This window comes from Aotus nancymaae, unplaced genomic scaffold, assembly GCF_030222135.1.
Source record: "Aotus nancymaae isolate 86718 unplaced genomic scaffold, 86718_ANA_hifiasm-v0.15.2.pri h1tg000059l, whole genome shotgun sequence".
NCBI classification, from domain to species: Eukaryota; Metazoa; Chordata; class Mammalia; order Primates; family Aotidae; genus Aotus; species Aotus nancymaae.
In genome coordinates, this window is record NW_026988473.1 from 49,909,003 (window position 1) to 49,933,404 (window position 24,402).

General features: G+C 33.8%; 1 protein-coding gene across 4 annotated transcripts in view; it reads left to right on the plus strand.

Moving 5' to 3' along the window:
• The window catches only part of SBF2 (SET binding factor 2), a 472,399-nt gene that overhangs the window by 207,432 nt on the left and 240,565 nt on the right, over positions 1-24,402 (plus strand). For all 4 annotated transcript variants that reach the window (XR_010338354.1, XM_012456679.3, XM_012456682.3 and 1 more), the window contains exons 3-6: positions 10,386-10,523; positions 21,270-21,392; positions 22,557-22,667; positions 23,873-23,978. Coding sequence is in view for 3 of the 4 variants with exons in the window: in XM_012456679.3 (XP_012312102.1) it covers positions 10,386-10,523; positions 21,270-21,392; positions 22,557-22,667; positions 23,873-23,978 (478 nt within the window). In the remaining variant the exon portion in view is untranslated. The remainder of the gene's footprint in view (positions 1-10,385; positions 10,524-21,269; positions 21,393-22,556; positions 22,668-23,872; positions 23,979-24,402) is intronic.

Consider the following 24,402-nt stretch of genomic DNA (forward strand, 5'->3'; position numbering starts at 1 on the left):
ATTTTTCATTTCTTATCCCACCCATTTTCCCCAGATCCCCACTTCTGGGACTCTATTGTTCATTTATACCACTGTATGCCCTTGCATACTCATAGTTTAGCTCTAAGTTAAAAGTAAAAAATGCAGTATTTGCTTTTCCATTCCTGAGTTGTTTCTCTTATGGTAATAATCTCCAGTTTCATCCAAGTTGCTGCAGAAGACATTATTTTGTTCTTTTTTATGAGTTAGTAGTATTCCATGGTGTGTGTATTTATGTGTATGTGTGTGTGTATCACATGTTCTTTATTCACTCATCTGTTGGTGGGCACTTAGGTTGATTCTTTATCTTTGCTAATGTGAATTGGGCTGTGATAAACATAATTCATACAGGTGTCTTTTTCATATAATGAACTATTTTCCTTTTGGTAAGATACCCAATCATGGGATTGCTGGATCAAATGGTAGATCTACTTTTAGTTCTTAGAGAAATGTCTTCACTGTTTTCTATAGAGGCTATTCTAATTTACATTCCCAGCAGCAGCATGTAAGTGTTCCCTTTTCACCACATTCATGCGAACATCTTTTGTTTTTTGATTTTTTAATTATAGCCATTCTGGCCAGGAGTGGTGGCTTATGCCTGTAATCCCAGCACTTGGGGAGGCCCAGGTGGGTGGATCAACTGAGGCCAGGAGTTCGAGACCAGCCTTGCCAACATGGCAAAACCTTGTCTCTACTAAAAATACAAAAATTAGCCAGGTGTGTGGTGTTCATCTGTAGTCCCAGCTTCCCAGGAGGCTGAGGCAGGAGAATCTCTTGAACCTGGCAGGTAGAGGTTGCAGTGAGCTGAGATCTTGCCACTACACTCCAGCCTGGGTGACAGAGCAAGACTCCATCTCAAAAGCAAACAAACAAACAAAAATAATGGGCATTCTGATTGGGGTAAGGTGGTATCTCATTGTGGTTTTAATTTGCATTTCCCTGATGATTAGTGATGTTGAGCATTTTTTATGTTAGCTGGCCATTTGTATATCTTCTTTCAAGAAATATCTGTTCATTTCATTTGCCCACTTTTTAATATGATTATTTGTTTTCTTCTTGTTGATTTGTGTAAGTTTCTTATAGATTGTGGATATTAGTCTTTGTCAGATCCATAGTTTAAAAATATTTTTCTCCCATTTTGTAAGTTGTCTGCTCACTCTTTTGCTAATGCAGAAGCTTTTTTAGTTCAATTAGGCCCCCTTCATTTATTTTTGTTTTTGTTGCATTTATTTTTGGGGTCTTAGTTATGAAACTTTTATATTTAAAGCCTTAATCTGTTCATGAGACTGATAATACCAGAATATACAAAACTTAGAAGTTAGGTTAGCTTATCCTGTGTCTTTGAGAACATATTAAAATTATGAATAGGAGCTTTTTTCTAATTGCTTATTGCTGATGTCAAAGAAAACTTTTGATTTGTGTATGTTTGTATTTCTGCCTTCCTAATTAAACTCTTACTAATTCAAACAGTGTTTAGTCAGTTTGTAGGTATTCTTTAGGCAGACAATCATACTATCTTACGCACAATGAAAAATTTATTATAGTGATGAGGACAATGCAGATGTTGCATAGTAGTAATAAATTATCTCGATGTATTTTTTTTCTTTTTCTTTTTTTCTTTTTAAATTGTACTTTAGGTTCTGGAATACATGTGCAGATCAAATATCTGGATGTATTTTTACCAAAAGCAATATAGGTGACCCATTTCAGTTAAGCTTCCGTTTTAAGCAAATAATGTTGGATAGTCCCTTTTAAGTATATACTCTATCAAAAGCTGCTTATTAAAATTGGGTGCATATGTGACATGCATTATTCTGTAAAACGTTATGTTTGACATTTCACAAACTCTTACATTGACTCCTCTACCAAAGTCTTATGCTCACTATGTTTTCTCTGAACTTTTTTTTTTTTTTTTTTGGTAGAAAGAATCTTGCTCTGTCACTCAGACTTGTGTAGTTGCGTGATCACAGCTCTCTGCAGCGTCAACCTCGTCGGCTCAATTAATCCCCCTACCTCAGCGTCCTGAGTAGTTGGGACTACAGGTGCATGCCACTAGGTTTGGCTAATTTTTTTTTTTTTTTTCAAGACAAGGTCTCACTCCATCACCAAGGCCAAAGTGTAGGAGTGTGATCTCCGTTCATTGGAGCCTCTTACTCCTGGGCTCAAGTGATCCAGGATTACAGGCATGAGCCACCACGCTGAATCTTTTTTCAAACTTTTGAATAATATCTATATAATATACAGAGCACACAAAGCCCTGGCCTGGCTTGGCACGGACTTCAGTCACCTAAAGCTTCTATTTATTCACAAATGAATCCTCCTTTGGTCAGAATATAGTTTATAATAGCAGTTCTTTGTTATCACTTCTTTTCTATCCTCTTTAGAAATGTATCAGCAAAAACAAAACAACTTTGGGGTTGCTTAGCCTTTAAAAAGGAATTCAAGGGTAATTAAACATTTTTGTGCTCAACTTGTACATGCTGTACAAAACCAGTTCTGTTTCCCTGAGAAAATAAAAAAACATGTCTGGAAATATTTATATAATACTATGCTTATTTCAGCATTAATTATAAAAAAAAAATCTTAACCAACAATAGGGAATCGGTTAAGTTATAGTATTTTATGTATATCTACATGACAGTATAATATTCAGTTATTAAAAATAAATATGTTAAAAATATATAAATACATAGGAAAAATGCATGTTATAGGAAGTGCAGAAAAACAGGATTCATAACTATATATACGACATGTCCCCTTTTGCATACACACACACCACCCCCCTTCTGGTTGCTAGGAAATGTTACATGTTACAAAATTTATTTCATTTTCATTTTATTTCTTAAATTTTTCTGCCATGTATTTATATTAGCATAAAATAATATGCATAAGGTGATTTATGAAGATAATTTAGAAGTAAAAGAACATGGTTTGTAGAGATGGAGAGACTTGAATTCAAGTTCTGCCAGTGTGACACACTCTTTATGACCTTAATGTCTGATAGTCTTGGTTTTATTGTTTGTAAAATAAGTCTTGTGAGATATGGTTATATATAAAGTGTCTTGCAAACCTTTGGGATTATTACATTAGCATATACCTTCTATTTGCAGATGGGTGGCCTATTTGCAAATTATCTAATTCATACATATGGGCAATTGAACAAACAAGCAAGTAAACAAAGTGGGTGTTTGTAATGCATTAGCATATGGAATTTAGCAATGTCTGACAATTCCAACTTTGCAACCTTGAAGTATACCAAGTTCTTAAAGAAAACTAGAGATGAACCAAGACAGAATAACATCCTGAAAAGGATTCCCCCATTGCCTGTTCCCAGATATGTTATAAAATTTTGATGGGCATGGTATGTGTGAAATGATGAGGTCAAGGTAGAAGGGAGTTGTCGAAAACATACATCATTGCTCATACCCTCATGCATGTGTGAAAATGGTATTATTTGTCAGCCTATGTGATATGTTTTGTTACTACAAATATATGTGTTTTCTCAGTAACTTGAAAAAAGGAGGGCGCAGTGTTAGGTCAGTCTGTTATGACAGTCAATTCTAAACATTTTGGGTTTTGCACCTGTGATAGCTTTTTTTATTTTTCCTGTTTGCCTATAAAGACACTGGGGAGTGAAAAATTCTGATTTTTATCCTGTTTGTTTAATGCTTATCATTCTGCTTACTATCTTTTAGTGACTACTCTATTTCCAGCTGTCTAAACATTTTCTCACATTCCTGTCAGAAGTGTGACTTAAACCCAGGTTCAAGAATTGTAATGTCCACATCCTCATTGTTTATTTCTTCAACACATTTTTAGTTAAGAATGGAAATGACTAAACCAGCTAGCATTATGACATTTCAAATCCAAATTCTATGAGGAGTACTTCTCGTTAAAATGTGGGCTCGTATTCTGGTACTCCAAAATCTATTATTGCGTGATCTTATGATACAGTGAATTTGAAAAAGAGACATTTAACTACAGGTTAGGGTCATTTCTTTTCATCCTTTGAGAAAACATTTTTGTAAGCTCAATTGTGTGAATTATTGCTATTTTTCTGTTTCTATGTTAGTGTATTTTATTTGGGAATATAGAATTTAAAACTTTCCATAAAGTATGATTTTAATGGTATTTTAAATGCACAGTATATTGAATGTCATTTATGTGTGAAAGAGAGGATCTCATATGTAACTAGTGTCTAGTTAACTATCTTTGTCAAAAATATAGTAAAATTTAGAAAATCTGACCAGGTCAATCATTAATCACTATACTATTTGAGTTGTGGTCACATTAAGCTGAGTTTTGAAGAAGTCTATTGGATCTGAAAATTGGTCCTTGGAATTTCCCAAAAGTTTTAAGGTTAATACTTTTTTAGATCACAGAATTCCCCTTAGAGTGTAAACTAACATATTTATGAGGGTATTTAAGTAACCAAAGTGGTCTTACTACCTAAACTCTCATGTTATTTTTCTGGATGTTATGTGTTTATTATTTTCTTTTAGAAGAAGGAATTTTCTTACAGGCTTTTTAAAAAGAGACACATTTTTTAATTTAAGGGTTATACAATAAAACATGGCTCAGTAAACTATAATATGGATGCAGATGAAGGTCTTTGGAAATATTGAGAACCTTCTATAATATTTCACCTTCAATAGATCATTCAATGTAGTCAAATAATGCTATGGACATTTTTTGTGATTCTGTTATATTTTTCTTTTATTGCCTGTATGTGCAAAGCATTTGAGGAAAGTGGGCACATTGATAGTTATTTTTTTCTAGCTTTAGGCAGCAAAATATCTGACTGCTCATTTAAGTAATAGATCTACTGGAGTTCCCCGCTTATCCATAGTTTTGCTTTCTGTGGTTATTTACCCATGGTAAAACTGAGGTCCAAAAATATTAAATGGAAAATTCCAGAAACAAATAACTCATTGGTTTTAAATTGTGCACCATCTGAGTAGTCTTATGAAATCTCACACCATCCCACCTGGGGTGTGCATCATCCCTTTGTCCAGTATATCTACACTGTATACACTATGCACCCATTAGTCACTTAGTAGCCATCTTATCTGATTTACCATCAGAAGGTCAATAGTAGCCTATGGCTATGTCACAGTGTTTATGTCATTCACCTTTCATCTCATCATGAAGGCGTTAATCATCTCACATCATCACAAGAAGGAGTTTAGTATAGATGGGTTATTGAGAGAAAAATATATAGATATCAAGGGCCAACTTTTCATATCCACAGGTTCCTAAGGGCTGACTCTGGGACTTGATTATCATCTGTACATTTTGATATTAGTGAGGGGACCTGGAGTCAATCCCCCACAGATACCAAGGGACATATAAAGTTAAAGACAATGATGTAGACTTTTCTCTACCAGATTAGTATTAATAGAAAAGTTCTAGGGGAATATAGAGAAGGATAAGTTATTATTACTGTTGTTACTCATAATAAAGATGGTTTTGGATTATAGTAGAGGAACAACCTGGCCTGATTCTTTGGTTTGGAGAGGACTAGAGAAGCTAGGAAGTTTCAAAGAAGACCTCATAGAATAAATGATTCTTAAGTGATCAATAATATTTTGAATAAAGTACTATTTTAAACTTAATATGTATTAGAAATGTTTTTACTGAATTGCTAATTAAGGTATGGTTAAGCCTTTCTCTAGAGAAACTGTGAACATGATTAACATCCCTCTGCAAATGTAGGAAATCATGTAGATCTTTTCTGATGTCTCTAGACTCGTACAAGGTGGGCAATGAGACAGTGAAAGGAGAAGCCAGTTTTGGAAAAAGTCTGTACAAAAGAGGAAAATGTCAAAGAGATGGTGATATTAATATGGGTTGGATCAAAGGGGATAATGATCATAAGAACTAACATTTACATCATTTGGATTATATGCCAGGGGCTACTCTGAGCACTTTGCATGTGTATGTAAGGTCAGTTGAATGTATTTATGTGAGTCTACTTCTAGGCTCTTTATTCTGTTTCATTGATCTCTTTGCCTATTCTTTTGCCAATACCACACTGTCCTGTTTACTATAGCTTCCTGGTAAGTCTCAAAGTTTGTTAGTGTCAGTCCTGCAAATATTTTTCTCCTTCAATATTGTGTTGGTAATCCTGGATCTTTTGCCTCTCTTTATAAACTTTAGGATCATTTGGTTAATATCCATAAAATAACTTGCTGGGATTTTTATTGGAATTATGTTGAATCTGTTGTGGGTCAAAGTGGGACAAACTGACAATTTGTCAGTATTGAGTCTTCTTATCCATGAACATGGAATCTCTCATTTATTTAGTTTTTTGATTTCTTTCATGAGAGTTTTATACTTTTCATCATTAAGATCTTTTGCATATTTTATTCAATGTATACCTAATTATTTCATTTAGTAGCATGCTAATGTAAATGGTATTATGTTTTTGCCTCAGATTCCACTTGTTTATTGCTGGCATATAGGAAAAGTGATTGACTTTTGTATATTAACTTTGTATCCTAGAGCTTTCCTTTAATTTCTTATTAGTTCCAGGAGTGTTGGGTTTTTTTTTTTTTTTTTTTTTTGAGACAGAGTCTTGCTCCGTTGCCAGGTGCCATGCTGGAGTGCAGTGGCACGATCTCGGCTCACTGCAACCTCCACCTCCTGGGTTCAAGCAATTCTCCTGCCTCAGCCTCCCGAGTAGCTGGGACTACAGGCCAATGCCACCACGCCCAGCTAATTTTTGTATTTTTAGTAGAGATGGGGTTTCACCATGGTGGCCAGGATGGTCTTGATCTCTTGACCTCATGATCCACCCGCCTTGGCCTCCCAAAGTACTGGGATTACAGGCGTGAGCCACCGCACCCGGCCTTTTTTTTTGTCCTTTCTTTCAGATTTTCTGTGTACACAATCAAATCATCTGTGAACAAAAACAATTTTGTTTCTTTCCTCCCAATATGGATAGTTTTATTTCCTTTTTGTTTTATTGCATTAACTAGGACTTCTAGGATAATACTGAGAAGCAGTAGTGAGAGGGTCATCCTTACTTTATTCCCCTGATCATACTTGGAAAGCTCTGAGTTTTTCGTCTTTAAGTATGATATTAGCCATGGGAGATTTTTTTCTTTTTTAAAGATATTCTTTTTGAAGTTGAGGAAGTTTCCCTCTACTTCTAGTGGACTGAGACTGCTTGTCCTCAATAGGTGTTGGATTGTGTCAGATGCATTCTCTACATCTATTGGTATGACCAAATGAGTATTCTTCTTTAGCCTGTTGATATGCTGTACTGCTTTAATTGATTTTTGAATGGTTAACCAGCCTTGCCTGCCTTGGATGAATTCCACTTGGTCATGATATTCTTTTTATACATTGTTGAATTCAACTCAATGATATTTTGTGGAATATTTTTGCTTGTATGCTTATGAGCGAATATTGGTCAGTTTTTTATTTCTGTTAATGTCTTTATCTGGTTTTGGTATTAGTGTAGTGCTGGCATCATAGGATGAGAAAGTATTTCCTTTGCTTCTGTTTTTTGAAAGAGGTTGCAGATAATTGGTATACAGTTGTCCTTTGGTATCTGCAGGGGATTGATTCCAGGACTCCCCGACACATACCAAAATCTGAGGATGCTCAAATGTCTTATATTAAATAGTATGGTATATGCATATAACTCATGCATATCCTCCTGTGTATTTTAAATCATCTCTAGATTACTTATACCTAAGACAGTGTTATGTAAATAGCTACCATACTGGATTTTTTTATATACTATTTTTATTGTTGTATTGTTATTTTTCTTTTTTTAATATATATTTTTGATTCATGGTTGGTTGAATCCACAGATGTAGAACCCACAGATACAGAGGGCTAACTATAACTTCTTCCTCAAACATTTAAAAGAATTCACCAGTGAATCCATCTGGGCTTGGTGCTTTCTGTTTTGGAAAGTTATTAATTAATGGTTCAGTTTCTGTAACAACATGGGACTATTTGGATTGTCCATTTATGTGAGTTTTTGCAGATTATGTCTTTCAAGAAATTGGTACATTTCATCTACATTATCAAAGCTGTAGGCATAAAGTTGTCCATAATATACATTGATTATCTTTTAAAAGTTCATGGGATCTGTGTGGAGGAAAAGTTAAATATTAAATTTGACCTCAATTGAACATGGGCACAAACAATGGTCACCAAATCCTGGAACAGGTTGTGTGAGCCCCTTGAGGCATCATCCAGTACGCTTTCGAAGAAATCTTTAGTTCAATCTATTCCTATACCTTAGTTATTGAAAAACAATAGGCCGGGCCTGGTGGCTTGAGCCTGTAATACAAACATTTTGGGAGGCCAAGGCGGGCAGATCACTTGAGGTCAGGAGTTCAAGACCAGCCTGGTCAACATGTGAAACTCCATCTCTACTAAAAATACAAAAATTAGCTAGGTGTGGTGATGGACACCAGTAATCCCAGCTACTCAGGAGGCTGAGGCAGGAGAATCGCTTGAACCCAGGAGGTAGAGTTTGCAGTGAGCCAAGATCGTGCTACTGTACTCCAGCCTGGGCAACAGAGCAAGACTTGTCTAAAAAAAAAATAAAAAAATGAAAAATAAAAACAATGAACAATTGCAAAAACAAGTTGACCTTTTTGTGTTTCTTGAGCCCAGTCACGAAGGTCCCTTGTGACTGGACCTCATACCAAACAAGTCGTTACAAAAAGAACTAGGGTCCCAGACTACACCAAAGCTTCATGAGACCTCTCCTTGTCTGTGCACGGATGAGTGGCTGACTCTGGAGCCCAGGCTGTTGCTTGGCAGTCTGGTGGTGAATCCTCCATAGTCTGGTGAGTGTAAATATATATGTATCTATTTTCCCTTCTCCCTTTCCCATTGCAATTTCCTTATTGTATCATTTGCTTGTTATATCAATTCGCTTATTATATTAACTTGCTCATGTATCATTTGCTTATTATATCCACATTGCCGTTTACATGGGATAAAGCTTGTTTACCCTTAAAGGTATCTATTGTGTGTGTGCCTTTTCTTCTCCCTTTGCGCGTCTCCCCCTCAGAACAATCTGTACTGATGTCCCCTCTCATTTTATATGTTAGTAATTTGTGCCTTTCTTTTTCTTAATTAGACTGGCTAGAGGCTTACTGAGCTTTTCAAAGAAAGAGCTTTTTATTTTATTGATTTTTCTTTTGCAGTTTTCTGTTTTCAGTATCACTGATTTCAGTTCTAACTTTTATTTTCTTTATCTGCTTACTCTAGATGTAATTTGCTCTTTTCTAGTTTCCAAAGGTCAAAGCCTAGATTACTGACTTTAGATCTTTCTTCTCTTCTAATGTGTGCATTAAGTGATGCAAATTTTTCTATAAGCACTGCTTTCACCACATCCCACAAATTCTGATTTTAGATTTTCATTTTCAGTTAGCTCAAAATATCTTTTAAATTTCTATTGAGATTTCATCTTTTGACTTGTGTTATTTAAAAAGTGTTGTTTAGCTGGGTGCAGTAGCTCATGCCCATAATCTTGGCACTGTGGGAGGCTGAGGCAAGAGAATTGCTTGAGCCCAGGAGTTCGAGACCAGCCTGAACATCATGGAAAGACCCTTTCTCTACAAAAAAATTAAAAAATATTAGGCAGATATGCTAGTAGGTGCCTGTAGTCCAGCTACTCAGAAGGCTGAGATGAGAGAATCCCTTGAGCCCAGGAGGTTGAGGTTAAGGTAAGCTGTGATCATGTCACTGCACTCCAGCTTGGGTGACAAAACAAGACCCTATCTCAAAAAAAAAAAAAAAAAAGGTATTGTTGGATTTGCAGCTATCTTTCTGTTATTGATTTCTAATTTTTCTATCGTGCTCTAACAGCAGGCGTTGTATGATTTCTCTTATTTAAATTTGTTAAACTATGTTTTATGGATAAGAGTGTGGTCTGTCTTGCTGAACAAGATATCTCTTTTTTCTTTTGTAATGAATTGAAGACCCTTAGATTCATATGGAAATTTTAAAATAATTCTGTTTTCCCTCAGTGATACGTATTTTACACTTAATTTCTAATTTATTCCATGATTTGTTCTCATAGTTAGGGGTAAGTCCTTCATTTTGATGCGGTGTTCCTACATATACCAAACTAGATCTCAGAAATGGTACCCCACAGTGGCGTCTGTGGGAAATCTAGGCTGTCTTAATAAAATATATATGCACATTGGTGAAAGTTTTCAACATTATGAATCTGTACATGAACTTTTTTTTAATGTTGGCTTTAGAGACATACATCAGGTGGAAATTTTTTTAAATGGGAAAACATTTAACATTTCTCAGAGATTAACTAATAATGAATTTTTATTATTTTTAAATGTTACAGCTGTTTTTTTTTTTTCTATTTCATTTAGTTTTGTCAGCCTGGTGGGTGGCAGCTGTCCAGAGAGAGGAAGCAGCCAACGTTCTTTGTGGTTGTCCTGACAGATATTGACTCAGATCGACATTACTGCTCGTGCCTAACCTTCTATGAGGCAGAGATCAATCTTCAGGTATGAAAACCTTTCTAGCTAAAGTACAGTCAAAGGTACAACATTTAGGAATGTTTTTATATGCCATATTTTTGTTAAAACTGCAAGTTTGAGTTTTATGGGCTGGCTTAAGAAGCATGAGGAAATTTTTACGTTTAAGGTTGGAGAGGAGAGCAACATGTTTAAATTACTTTCCAGGTTTAATTGTCCTTTTTCAAGACATTGATCATAATCTGAATATTTCTAAAAAAGTATATCCTTGAATTGGTTTATTAAGAATATTAATTTCTTCTCTTGGTGAACCTGTGATTTTCCTTGCCAGCCCTTCTCCTGGGAGGTCTTTCATAGAATGTGGAACATTTACTCACAGTGTTTGCAAATCATTATTACAATGCTTGACATTATTGTTTAAGCACTCAAATGTTAACTCATTCTTTTTAGTGGTAGTATTATCAACATGATCAGGCAGAAATTCATAAGCTAGAACTATGAAGACATATAAAATAATTGCTCTTTCAGACTATTGGTTGAAGTTTTTAGTGTCACACTACTGGATCTATTTCTCTGAGCAGAAAAGGAGTCATAACAAAGTATTGGGCAACTTACGAAATTTTAGGGGTGAGGGACAATTGGGGAACCAATTCTGGATTCTAGGAACAGCCCACGTTGGTGCTATTCTCATAGAAACCATATTCCTTCTACCTTTTACCAAATGGCACTTACGATGCTGGATATATATCAGACATTATAACCTTCACCACAGTTGTGCTAGAATATCCATTCTCCTGCAGATATTCACACTGCTGACTTCTGCTTTTAAGTTTCACATGAGTTGTTTATTTGGTGGAAGTAAGATTACATACAGAGCCCATCTTGCCCCAAAACGTGTAGAGTTTTTTTTGTTGGTGGTGGTGTTGGTGATTTTTCTTTCCAGGCTCTATAATACAAGAAGGAAACTATAAAAGGGTTTGGAGGATATTAAGTAAGCCAGTTTGCATAATCTGCTGTAGTTTCTGCTACGTATACAGTTTCACTACTTGGGGGAAAAGATTGGCCTGTTTTCTGAAATGACCTAACAAAGGAGCGTTTGTTAGTTTTGATTATTTTTATTAAACTCTAAGATCTGAATTTTCTGGATGCAGAAATCTTTTTTTTCAGTACAAGAGGAGACAAATTACCTTTCACGATGAAGACTCATTATTCAAGTTCATTAGACTGATGTATTAAAACCAACATGCTAGGTTACTAATTTACAGGAAATGTTAAAAGTGCTGGTAATGCATGTAGAACAAAATACCCATTATCAGCACATTGTCTTCCTGTCATTGGATCTTAGTAGAAAGCCATATCAAAGTCTGGAATTTTGATTATGGAATCAGGCTAAGGGATATTTGATGTGAAACACTTAAAGACTATCTTGATCTATTCCCAAACATGAAGTATATGATTTTAAAAAAATGAAAAAAAGACTATCAGACTAACATAGCCTACTGCTTGTATTTGAAATTAGAGATTGCTGTATGTTATCAATGAAGACAGAAAACTTTAAGTCTGTGACTTAGTCTCCTCTCCCCTGGATAATGTTTATATGTATGTTCCACCAAATAGCTAATCAAATTCTCATTTTGGTCAATTCAATCTGAATCAGTTAGAGAGTGTTCTCTAGTCTAAGCACCACTCTCTCTCTTTTACTTGGCCTTTCATTTTTCTGTTGGTCTTTAGCATTTAAGTTAATGCTGAGAATTCAGCATTTTCTGTTATTTACATATTCTTGAGGGTATTGCTTCATAATTCCCTTGAATTATCTAATGAAACTGTAATTATTTAGATTCTCCCTCTTTTATTCACTACCCACCCCTCTTCTTCTAGACAAACTGACAGAAAGGCAATATATTGACATATTAATAGCAGGTGTTTATAAAGAGGTTCTAGGAATTCTTGGGTATTTTTCAAACTTTTAATTTGGAAATAATTTTAAGCTTATAGAAAAGTTGCAGGAGTAGTGCAAACATGTATATAGCCTTTACTAATATTCACCTATTGTTAATATTTTGCCCTATTGATTTATTTTGAGATCTTTCTTTCCTTCCCTTCCTTCCTCCCTTTTTTCCTCCCCCCTCCCCTCCCCATCTTTCCTCCCCCTCTCCCCCATACACACACAGGGTTTATTTTTTCTGAACCATATGAAAGAAAGTTGCGTGTATCATTTCCCCTTACCCTAAATTCTCTAGTATATGTTTCAGAGGTATATGAACAGTACGTAAACAGTACACTTGTCAACCTCAGGAAATTTAACATCAATATAATAAAACCTTCTATCTATATTCCAGTTTTATCATTTGACCTAATAATGTGCTTTATAGTACCCCCCTCCCTTTTTTCTTCCAGTACAGGATCCAGTACATACTAACATACATTGCATTTAATTGTCATTTCTCTTTTGTCTCTTTTCATCTGCAATAGTTGTGCAGCCTTTCTTTGTCTATAACGTTGACATTTTAACTTCTCACCCCCGTTTTTAATAGAATGTTTTTTATTTTGTGTTTTCCAGTGTCTCTCATTGTTAGTTTCAGGCTCTGCATCAACAGTTCAAATATTACCTGTGTTCCTTCTAAGGGTGTCCTTCTAAGAGCACACATCTGGAAGTATACAATGTCTATCTGTTCCTCATTGACTATGTTAATTTTGATAACTTGGTCAGATGATTGTCAGATTTCTCTACTTTATAGTGGTTATTTTTGTGTTAGCAACTAATAATCAGTCTACTGGAAGACACTCTAAGACTATGCAAAATCCTACTATTCATCAGTCCTGTTCCCCTAGATTTCAGCATTTACTAATGATTTTTTCCTATACCAATTTTGATTCTGATAACAAAAAATGTTTATTTTCCAACTCCACTCTCCCTCTATTTTTAGCAGTCAGCAGTCGACCTTTTACTATAAGCGAGAATTCTCCCTTCCTATCTTTTTTAACTACAGACTCATAGATTCAGGATTTTTTTTCAGTAATATATAAATCATTAATGGTTTTTATCTTTTTAATGCACAAATTATCCCATATTTGACCAGTGTGCACCACTCAGACAGATCAGATTCCTGTATTCTTTTCACAGATCTTCTTTTTTAAAAAGTACTTTTTAACTTTTCATCCTAACGAGTTGATCCAGGATCATTTTAGTCCTTCCCGACCTCTGGCTTAAAATCAGCCATTTCTTCAAGGAGCCTTGGCTCCTTTGAGTAGGGAATAATATTAGAAACTAAGATCTGGGTTCTTGTCTAGTTTGAATTTGTATTTCAAGAAGTTATTTCTCTCTTTAACTCAGATATTTTCCCACTTGTCATTTTAAGTGGACCCAGAAGTCATCATTTATTTTTTATGATCACCTTATAAAAGATTACAGTCTGTTTCATATGAGTTTTTTCCAAGATTCTGAAAATGTAGATAGGTTGCAAGAATGCTAGATTCTATATACTTGTACTTAAGTACGATTCTGACTTGTACTAGTCAGAATTGTAAGACCACTTTTCTGGAAACATAAGTTAATGTCTGTTGGGCTTGGTTCAAAAGAGGGACAAACAATGAAGCAGAATTAAAAAAAAAATAGAACCCAGAAGATGTTTCTTTTTCTGTCATCAGTAAGGTTGTTCTCTTTTTTGGCATGAACTGTTTACGTCCTTTTAAAAATGTGTTTTTATTCTCTTTTTGGATCATATCATCAGTTCAAAATAGATCTTTTAATTCTTGTTTGGTATGAATTACTTCATACTAAATATACTATGACACATTATTTGGAAGCCTAAAGAGGGGGAACTTAGGGACATACACCATCCAAAATATGATTGTGTAACTTAAAAATTGTTGGCTCTGTTATCTTTCCGAGATACAGTAACACTGTCAGTAATCATAAGCAAAACTTTTGATAATATGTTCCCAGTATTACTCAACTAGGTAATGTGATCCTAAATTTTTTGAAGTAATCAGTAAAATCTTGATAGATTTACATTGACTTTTATGACTTATCTAAAGAGTAATCATACTTTATTTTAAAATATGATTTTAAAAATATAAAATTTTAAATATCTAAAATTTAAAATTCTGTATCTTTTAAAAATATTACATATGTTTATATACTTGTCTTTGAATCAGTGATAATTATGCAGTTCTCAGTGAGGATATTTGGTTTGTCAGCAAATTGTCATCGAAAAAAGAGAGAGGGAATTAATTTTGTAATTTCGAGAAATAAGATAAGGAATAAAGAGGGAGAGACATAGAAGGCATAAAATATGTTTCTCACATCTCAATGGGCTTCAAATCTAGCCTGGGAAGCAGAACCAAGAGTTAAGTACAAAAACATTCCAAAGTACCTTATGCTAAGTACCACTCAGTGAAATAGATAATAATTGCAGACTGGGCAACTGGAATAAATTGTACAGAGTTTAAAAGACTCAGTGGACTTTTTAATAACAGCTAACACCTAGAATAAAGAAAAAGGGACAATTCAAACAAAAAGCTTGTGAAAAGGAAAAAAGATTTAGTGCTTATGATAAATTGAAGTTGTCATATGTTCTGGGTACTGTGCTAAAAGTTTTACACTTTATTTCATTCTATTTTATTTAACTCATATATAGTTTATTTTCACACAACACCATTTGGTAGGTTTTAGCGTTTCCATTTTACAGTTGAGGCTTACGTAGGGACATACAATGCCAAGTTGAAGTGCTTGATCCTGTCTCCAAGGACCAAATAATAAAACATATACTACAAAGCTGCAAAAATTATATCAGTGTGTTATTGGTTCAAGAATTAAGTGGCAAGGATAAAAACAGTTATGGGAACAGAAACGACAGTCCAGAAGCAGACCCTATTGGGTATCAGAGATCAGTGCCTGACAATAGAAGCTTTATAAATCAATGGAATGTGTGTATTTCAACAAAAATTATTTAAACAGTTGATAAGCTATTTGAGAAAACAAAATAAATTTAAACATAATATCATACAGTTAATTCCAAGCAACTAAGGAATTACCTGGAAAATGGAGTAATAAAAAGGGATTTATAAATTCATCTCTAAGTGGTAAAACAGTGGAGAAAATCACATACAAAACCTTGGATAGGTTTAGCTGAAGTACTACAACCCAATAATTTTTGGCGCCTCCCCCCCTGCTCTTTATCATAGTAAACTATGCTCATTGTAGAAAACATAGAATATACAGGAAAAAATTTGAGAGAACAGAAAAAAATTTTTTGACATATTTTCTTCCAATAATTTAATTGACCATATGGGTGGATTTAATTAATCCCCTGATGGACATGTATTTCCTGTTTTGTCAATATTATGAATAACTTCGATGAAGTTATTTTCTTTGGAAAAATCTTGATTCCTTCAAGAAGTGTTTAGTCCATGGTAATCCACCTCTTTGAACTAAACATTAGAAATAGCAGTGTTTGGGAATTGGGCTTGCTGATATTCTAATGAACTTTACACTTGATAGCATTCTAGAGACTAATTCTTAGATTTTATTTAACAGGACTAGACTTTGTTAGAGTCTATTGAAAACTAGCATGTGTAACATAATCCATATAGAGAAAAAATTGGGAGATTTGTATATTCTGAGTTTATTCTATAGTTTGATAATTTACAACATTTGCAAGTATCTACATGGGATTCTCCTTAGAGGATGGATAGTAAGATTATGCTTTTTACCAAAGTGTCTGTCTTCTCCTCCTCCTTTTTGAAATGAGAATTGGCAGATGGACAGAATGCTGAATCTCAACAATCCCCTTTATGTCCCTCACAGATGTATTTTGTAGGGAAAAACTATCATGGAATTAACTACAATTAATTAATGCTACATGCTTAAAATGATATAAGACATTAAAACAACAGGAGAAACTTTTGAGAATAAGTTTCTAGAATCCTTCAACATCAAATATTTTTTCTTAAATTTTGACAACAATTTCAGGCTAGGAAGGGCTGCAGTGAGAACTATGTATTGTTACTATTTTATTTTAAAACAAAGATTATTACATTCAAATATAATTAAAGGAAAACAAATCTGAATATTTTTTCAGATTGACAGTTTGACTTCTCAGATGTTATCTTTCTTAAACAGCTTTTTTGAACTAATATGTTATTTCTTGTAAAGGTTACATATAAGAGTATAGGATGGTGGAAAGAGAAGTAGCTTAAGAGTTAGAAGACTTGGCTTGTTGATCCCAATAATGCCTTTAATGATCTGTATAACCGTGGCAAGTCATTTCATCTCTCTTGGCATGTAATTACTGATATATAAAATGAAACAGGTAGTGTAGATTTAAAATATCTTCCACTACTGTATTATTTTTCTTATTTTGTCATGTTAACTATATCTGATTTTAAAGATATATTTTAATGTTGTTCATAGCAGATATACTTGCAGAGTACTATTGCAAGTCATCTTCTGAATAAAGTATACTTTTTAGATGAATGTGTGTTGTAGAATTTATTGTATGATACTTGTTTATAACCACGTCCTATTTCTTTATGTAGTGTTTGAATATGCCATGTTAATAGTCATTAAACAAAGTTTTAACATTTTGTATCCTAGAATACTTTATGACAACATTTCCCAATATGTGTTCCATAGGGTACTAGGTCTTCTAGATGTACTATAAAGAAGAGGTCCAATAATTTTGACAAATACTGTATACTATATTTCCTTTGCTTGGAATTGAACAAACAATATTTGCATATCGAAGTTTGAGAAATCCTGCAGTGAAGAAACCCTTTTAATGTATTGTTTCCAACATTCTTTGATTAGAAGACCCTTTGGCTACATAATGTCTGTTAGGTTCCAGGAGAAACATTTCCTCTTTTAGTGCCACTAAAACCAGAATTCATTATGAGTGAATATATTGTGGCCATTACTTGAATTTGTTCTGCCTTCTGAATACCATAGAGCTTCAGAGCTCTGCTATTGAAGAGGAAAATCTGCAGGTTATTTTCTTTGCTAGAGGTAAACCTGATTCTGAACTAAAGACTAGTGGTCTGATTCTGAACTAAAGACTAGTGGTTTATTTGAAGGCTTGTTATCTTAAAATATATATTTCTTATGTATTTGTTACTTTCCAGACCTATGAAAGGGTAAACCAGGTTTGATTATGTGGACATGTCAAAATGATTACATGATTAAAAGATTATTTGGCAAGGAATGAAGGGTTTTGGGGGCAGTTTTAGAACTTACAGAATTTTGCAACTACTTAGGCTCCACCATTTCAATTCTGGAAATTTTTAAAGTCCTTATATTGCTTGACTGAGACAACCTGTATAATGGTACACTTGCTATATATTACATTTCAGAAAGAAAATTTAGGACTGAAAATGTTTTACTTGTGAAATTCCTTGTATCCTCCTTCTAAAACTGATCATTTAAAGAAATGCCATGGGAATGTTTTTAGTGTGATATGGTATTGTTAAAAATGAACATAGCACAGGGAAGATGTTGGATGCAATAGTTCCTTTGAGCATAGAAGGGTCAGGACATGACAGTTATTTTGATATTAAAATCAAGCATCAAGATACAACAAAGATGAGGCTGAGGTGTTCGACCTGAATGATAGGAGAAAATTCCTAAAGCTTTTGCTGATCTTCTACATGAAGTTATTGCATGCAATCAGCAATCTAGTACTTTTTTTCTCAGGATATGTTTTAAGAGCAGTAGCACTTTTGGGCCAGATTGATATGGTGAGTACTAATTTATTCCATATTATTGTAGCACAGAGACTATGAACTACATATAATATAAGCGACACAGAAGCTGGGAATCTCACTAGCAGATATAATTCATAGCAGTAATTGGCAGGCAGAGATATCTACAGATGGGCAAGTTGTGGCATGTGGTTATGATATGTGTTGACCTTGTAAGTCAGTGTGAGATAATTTAGATTTAAGATAAATTTGTATCTTTAATGAGACTTACTAAAAATAAGGAATAATCTTTAAAAGCCCAATTTAATGAGAAGAAATAATCTTAAGTTAGTGAAGCCTTTAAAATATTGTTCAGCTGGATAAAATATGTGTAACTTTTATACTGTAAAACATTAAATTTAGAAGCATTATTAGAATATCTCACACTCATAGCCTATGTTTTGAATTTCCTGCTTATTTTTAAGGTTGTCACATCTTTGCAATGGGTAAAAATCTGTCATTGTAAAACACATACCAAATAAAACTGGTATCATTATATAATTATTACACAGAATATATCTAGCAGTTGTATAGAAGAGGGAGTATTCCTCTTACATGATAAATTATTTCTAGAAAAATTTTATCAAAAATAATCACATTACCATTCTAGAGCAAACCTTATTTTACCTAACAAATTTAGGGTTTATTTCTTGTGTGTGTGGTTTTTTAAAATCACAGCAGTACATTTTGCTTTGAAAACATTCATATGAATTTTTCTCTAAACTTGGGATAGTGCATTCTTACAGGAGAGATATTGGAATTAAGAACAATAATATTTTAGGATTTGCAGCACATTTACAGAGTAAAATCAACATCTATAATATAAAGTGATATAAATATAAATGAAATTATTTTTACTTAATACTGATTTTCACTCTATTGGACCTTTTTCTTTCTTGTTAACAACTGTTCCTTGTGGTGAGTGTTTAATTGAAGAGCAGCTTTAAGAAATTACCAATGCATTCTATTTTGTGTTTTGGTCAAAGTAAGTTAATGGTCATATATTTGAAATGTTATCTATTTATTCTTGCTGACTTCTAATGGTACTCTAGGGCATTTATCACAATCTCATAAAAATGTGGATAGCTTTATCTTTTCCAGGATTTTTAGTCATTCTTTTGTCATTTTGAATCTGTTAGTAATCCATGAAGAATATGATTCATTAAGTGTGGAAATCTTTGGTAAATTTATATTCATCACATTTTTATTATTTCTAAGGATTCCAGAAACCAACCATCCTAATTTTAGTTTTTGCTCTGTAATAAATGAAACTCTTTCAAGAGCATATGGACTTTATCATACATACAAAAAGTAAACAGATAGTTCCCTTTGGATGGGTGCAGTCCACAGACATCTAATACTTGATTATATTGCATTGTCCTAGAAACTAAGTGAGCTCTAAAGGAAATAGAAAATATAATTCTTGGCCTCTATGAATAGCAGGGAAAAGACTTCCTTGATAAAGTGCTCAAAAAACTATGCCAAGAAAATATATTTATGCATGTATGCAATGAATAAATAGTAAGTATCAACTATGGGCCCAGCCCTTATTTTAGAAACTGGGAAATTACCATTGAACGAAATAGAAATCTTGGCCTCTTATGGAGCATGTGCTAGTGGGGTTGACAGACAAACTGAAAAACAAGTTATGTAAAATGGATATCCAACATATTGGATAGAGCGACAAGTGCCATGGAGAAAACTAAAGCAGAGAAAGCAGGTAGAGAATGTTAGGGCACTGCAGTTTTAAATAATGTTGTCAGCAAAGGCTTATCAGGTCAGAAGATGCTTGAATGAAAACCTAAAAGAGATGAGGAACTGAGTCATTAGGATATCTGTGGAAAGAGTATTTAGGCAAAGGAATAACACAAAGTGCATAGAGCAGTAGATAGGGGCATGCCTAGTGTGTTTAACAAGCAGAAAGGAAGCAAAGTGGGGATGAAGAAGAATAAAGGAGATGAAGGGAGGCTGTTAGAATAATCCACACAAGAGATTATAGTAGCTCACAATGTTATGGTAGCAATAGAGGTGGTGAGAAATCAGAATTTGTTGACAGTGGGATATAGGTTATTAAAAAGAGGGGAATCAGGATTTGTGGTTTGTTAAGTGGGAGAATCATATTTTTTCAAGTTTATTAACCAGTGTTTAGTCATTGAAACTAGTATATTGTTTTAAGCCTTTTTTATTGTGGTAAAAAATATATAAGATGTGCCATTTTAGCCCTTTTTAAGTATTCAGTTTAGTGACACTGAGTACATTCTGAAATTTAGTTTTGTATGTAAAAATGTTCTCTCAGTCAAGCATGATGGCTCACCCCTGTAATCCAGCACTTTAGAAGGGGAAGACAGGAGCATCACTTGAGCTCAGGAGTTTGAAACCAGCTGGGCAACATAGGGAGACCCTGTCTCTACAAAAAATAATAAAAAATAACCTAGCATGGTAGTGTGCGCCTGTGGTTCCAGCCACTTGGGAGGCTGAGGTGGGAGGATCCCTTAAGCCCAGAAGGTTGAGGCTGCACTGAACTGTGATTGTGCCACTGCCCTCCAGCCTGGGTGACAGAGAAGACCTTGTTTCAAAAACACAACCAAAGTTCTCTTTTCTCAAAATGTCAGCATTGTCGCTTATGAATAAAAGCAATTTAGAGCTGATTGTGCTTTACTGCCAAGTGCATTGAGCCTGAGCATTCTGTAAGCCTTAGAATCCTTGTTTGAAAGATTGAGACAAGTAGAAAATCCAAAATGAAATATATAGTTGTGCTATATATCTGGAGCTTAATATATAACAAAATATAGTTATGCTATATATCTGGAGCTTAAGCAGCTTTTCAAAAATGAAATAAGTATTCCCTGCTTCATAATTTCTTTGTTTACTTTCCTTTTAGATGGCTCTTAAAGTCTATTCTTTATTTGTAGTTTGATTTTTTCATTATATAATTTTTTTGAATTTTTATAAGTTATATTTAAGGTGATATTCATCTTTTGTCAATTATGAACCTAGGAAATTCCTTCTGTTTGTTGATTTCAGTGTCTCTTTTTCTAGGGAACAAAGAAGGAAGAGATTGAAGGTGAAGCAGAAGTGTCTGGTTTAATTCAGCCTGCAGAAGTGTTTGCTCCCAAGAGCCTGGTGTTGGTGTCCAGATTAGATTATCCAGAAATTTTTAGGGTAAGAACACATAGTTATTAATTTGTGATATTGTATAAGTCTCTGGAGTGAACAATGGTGCAAGTTGTTTAAGTTGAAAATATTGTTTGATTGATTTAGGAATTCATCTGTGGAATACAGTTAGCATGAACAGAAGAAATATTTTCATGTTGGATGAAATAAATACTTGAATAAGTTAATGTGACTGCTCAACCTTCTTAGGATGTAGTGTTTGTTTTAAAATAGGTCCCACATTTGTTGAATCCAGAACATACAAATCTTGAATAAATAATTTGATTACCTGTGTTAAATGTAAAATATATGAGTGATTTAACAACTTTGTGTATGTTTATTCCCCTTATGAGGAATCAGGTTCAAGTAAATAGGATAGGTGTTTGAGATTGCAAATAATTCTGATCATACTTCTGTCAAAATAGTCTTAAAATATTGCTTCCAGATATTTCTTTGTTTTATAAACACAGCATTTTCCAACACAACAGGAAATTTTTATTCATTTGTAAATATTTGTACTAACATATATTTTCTGTAAAACTTTTCCAGAAATTGAGATTATTTATATTCTAAAAGAATTAATTTAGTGTCAGTATTTCAATGACAATGGGTAACTCCAAGCAAATATTAAATTTTCAGAGTCAAAAATTTTGCTATACTGAAAGATTCATAAAGATTGCATTATGTCTGTTTTACCACCGACCTTCTTCTGAACTCAGTGTTAATCTTATAATCTTGTCTCTGTTTTGCATTCCTTTCTTATAATTCACATGTTATATTTTCTGTAGAATAAGCATTCCAGATTTGTAAGAACCACAAAACAAGATAAAATTTCTAACTTTTTATCTTGAGAATTAGAGTTTAACAAACGAAGTTGAGGCAAAAACAATTTTAGCCCTACAGATTTGCTAGAGTAGTTATCAGAGCACAAACACCTGTTTTACAAATTATGGATTTCTGCTTTCTGTAAACTCATCTCAGAAGCTCATTTGGAGGTTCTGGTTCTAAAGAAAATTTAATAAACTTAATTTTTGCTGCTTAAAATATATTCCATGTTCACTGTATAATATACTTTACTAGGTTCAAAGAGAAATTGTCCTAGAGCAGATGTCATAACAATTTATTTTTAATGCTTTTTCCATGAAATAATTATATGCATCTATTTCTTTGCAGGCTTGCCTGGGTTTGATTTATACCGTGTATGTGGACAGCCTGAATGTCTCCTTGGAAAGTCTAATTGCAAACCTTTGTGCCTGCCTTGTCCCAGCGGCTGGAGGGTCTCAGGTAAATAGAATAGAAAGAGAGATGGAGAAGAATTGTTCCTCTTCCCCTCCTCCAGTTAATTTAATTTATGGAGAAAGAAAGCATTTTTAAAATATTTTTGTTTTAAGGAAGATCCTAGTTTAGTTAAGCATTATCCCCATGGTCTGCCTTCTAGACACCCAAGATTCCATTCTTTTCTTAGGTCATGAGGTTAATTTTATCACAGAGTTCATCTTTCACATAGCATAATTAGAAGTCATATTTTGTGTAACTTGAACTATAGTTTATATTTTCTTGGAAATACATTAAGTTGAACTTTTAAATGTGCTCTTTTACCTTTCTTACTCCTGTATATACTTACGCCTCATTTTTATTAACCTAAATTGAAAAATCTTTGAGTGATAAAAATTAGAAGATAGCATTAGGAAAACTCTCAGCACAGTTCTTTGTTACATTGTAACTACTTATTAATAGATTCATTTACTCTATATGTCTTGAGATTTTCATATTTGTCTCTAAAGTAGAAAAATAAGAACCTCAGCTGCTATGATTTATTTGTTGTTTCTTGGTCAACCATTTTAAAAAGAATAGATTTTTGTCCTTAAACCCCAAAAATGAATAGTTGATAATTTATTTCACTTATTCTTATTTAATATTGGGGAAGAGGACAGCCTTCCAAAAATCACATTGTCATCAGTCTGACAAAGATCCTGCTTATAGTGAGATTGGCATTCCTTTTTCTTGCCCTTTGCCTTTTTACTTCTATCTTTCTCAGTGTCTTTTGTCTTAAATTTTTATCCTTTTTTTCTTCTGTCTCTCTCTCCTCCTTCATTCTACCTCTGCTCAAGGGGCAGAAAATTAAATGTGAGTTTGGTCACAGATGGGTCTAAACTTGAGTTACTTTATGAGCCTTTAATAAAGTTGTTGACTTTAATATTTTATTATTTTTAGCCAGTTACGATTATCAATGATTTTTGTGTCTTATCTCTATTAGAGTTTCAGTTTTTGACCACTGAATTTTCTTGTGCCACTTAAGTATACAAATAACTTAAATGTTTTGGGGTATCCATTGTTGCCCTTATATGTTAATTGTATCTTATATGGTCATTTGCTCTAAAATTGAACATCAAAGGTATTTTTATTTTTTAAAAAATGTCTGCAATCGTGTGTGTGTGTGTGTGTGTGTGTGTGTGTGTGTGTGTTTGTTTGTTTCTCCCATTCTGCAGAAGCTGTTTTCTTTGGGTGCAGGAGATAGACAGCTGATCCAGACTCCTTTACATGATAGTCTTCCTGTCACAGGCACTAGTGTGGCTCTCCTGTTCCAGCAATTGGGTATGTCTTTTTTCCCATTTTCAATGTCATCTTGTAGAAGCCTATGATTAAAGGATTTATTTTAAGTCAACATCACCTCACATGAATCAAGAAAATATTTTTTAAATCATTAAATATTTTACATATAGGATACATAATTTTGTGTGTCCTAATCTTACCTAGTGTTCATTCTTTTTAACAATGTTAACCCAGGCCTCTTTTTTTCTTAGGTCAATTAGACTTTTAGAAAGTGAATGGGATGGGTGTGGTAGCTCATGCCTGTAACCCCAGTACTTGAGGAGGCCAAGGCAGGAGGATTGTTTGAGCCCAGGAGTTTGAGACCAATCTGGACAACATAGTAAGACCTCATATCTACAAAAAAAATTTTAAACATTAGCTAGGCATGTTGATGCACACCTGTAGTCTCAACAACCAGGGAGGCTGA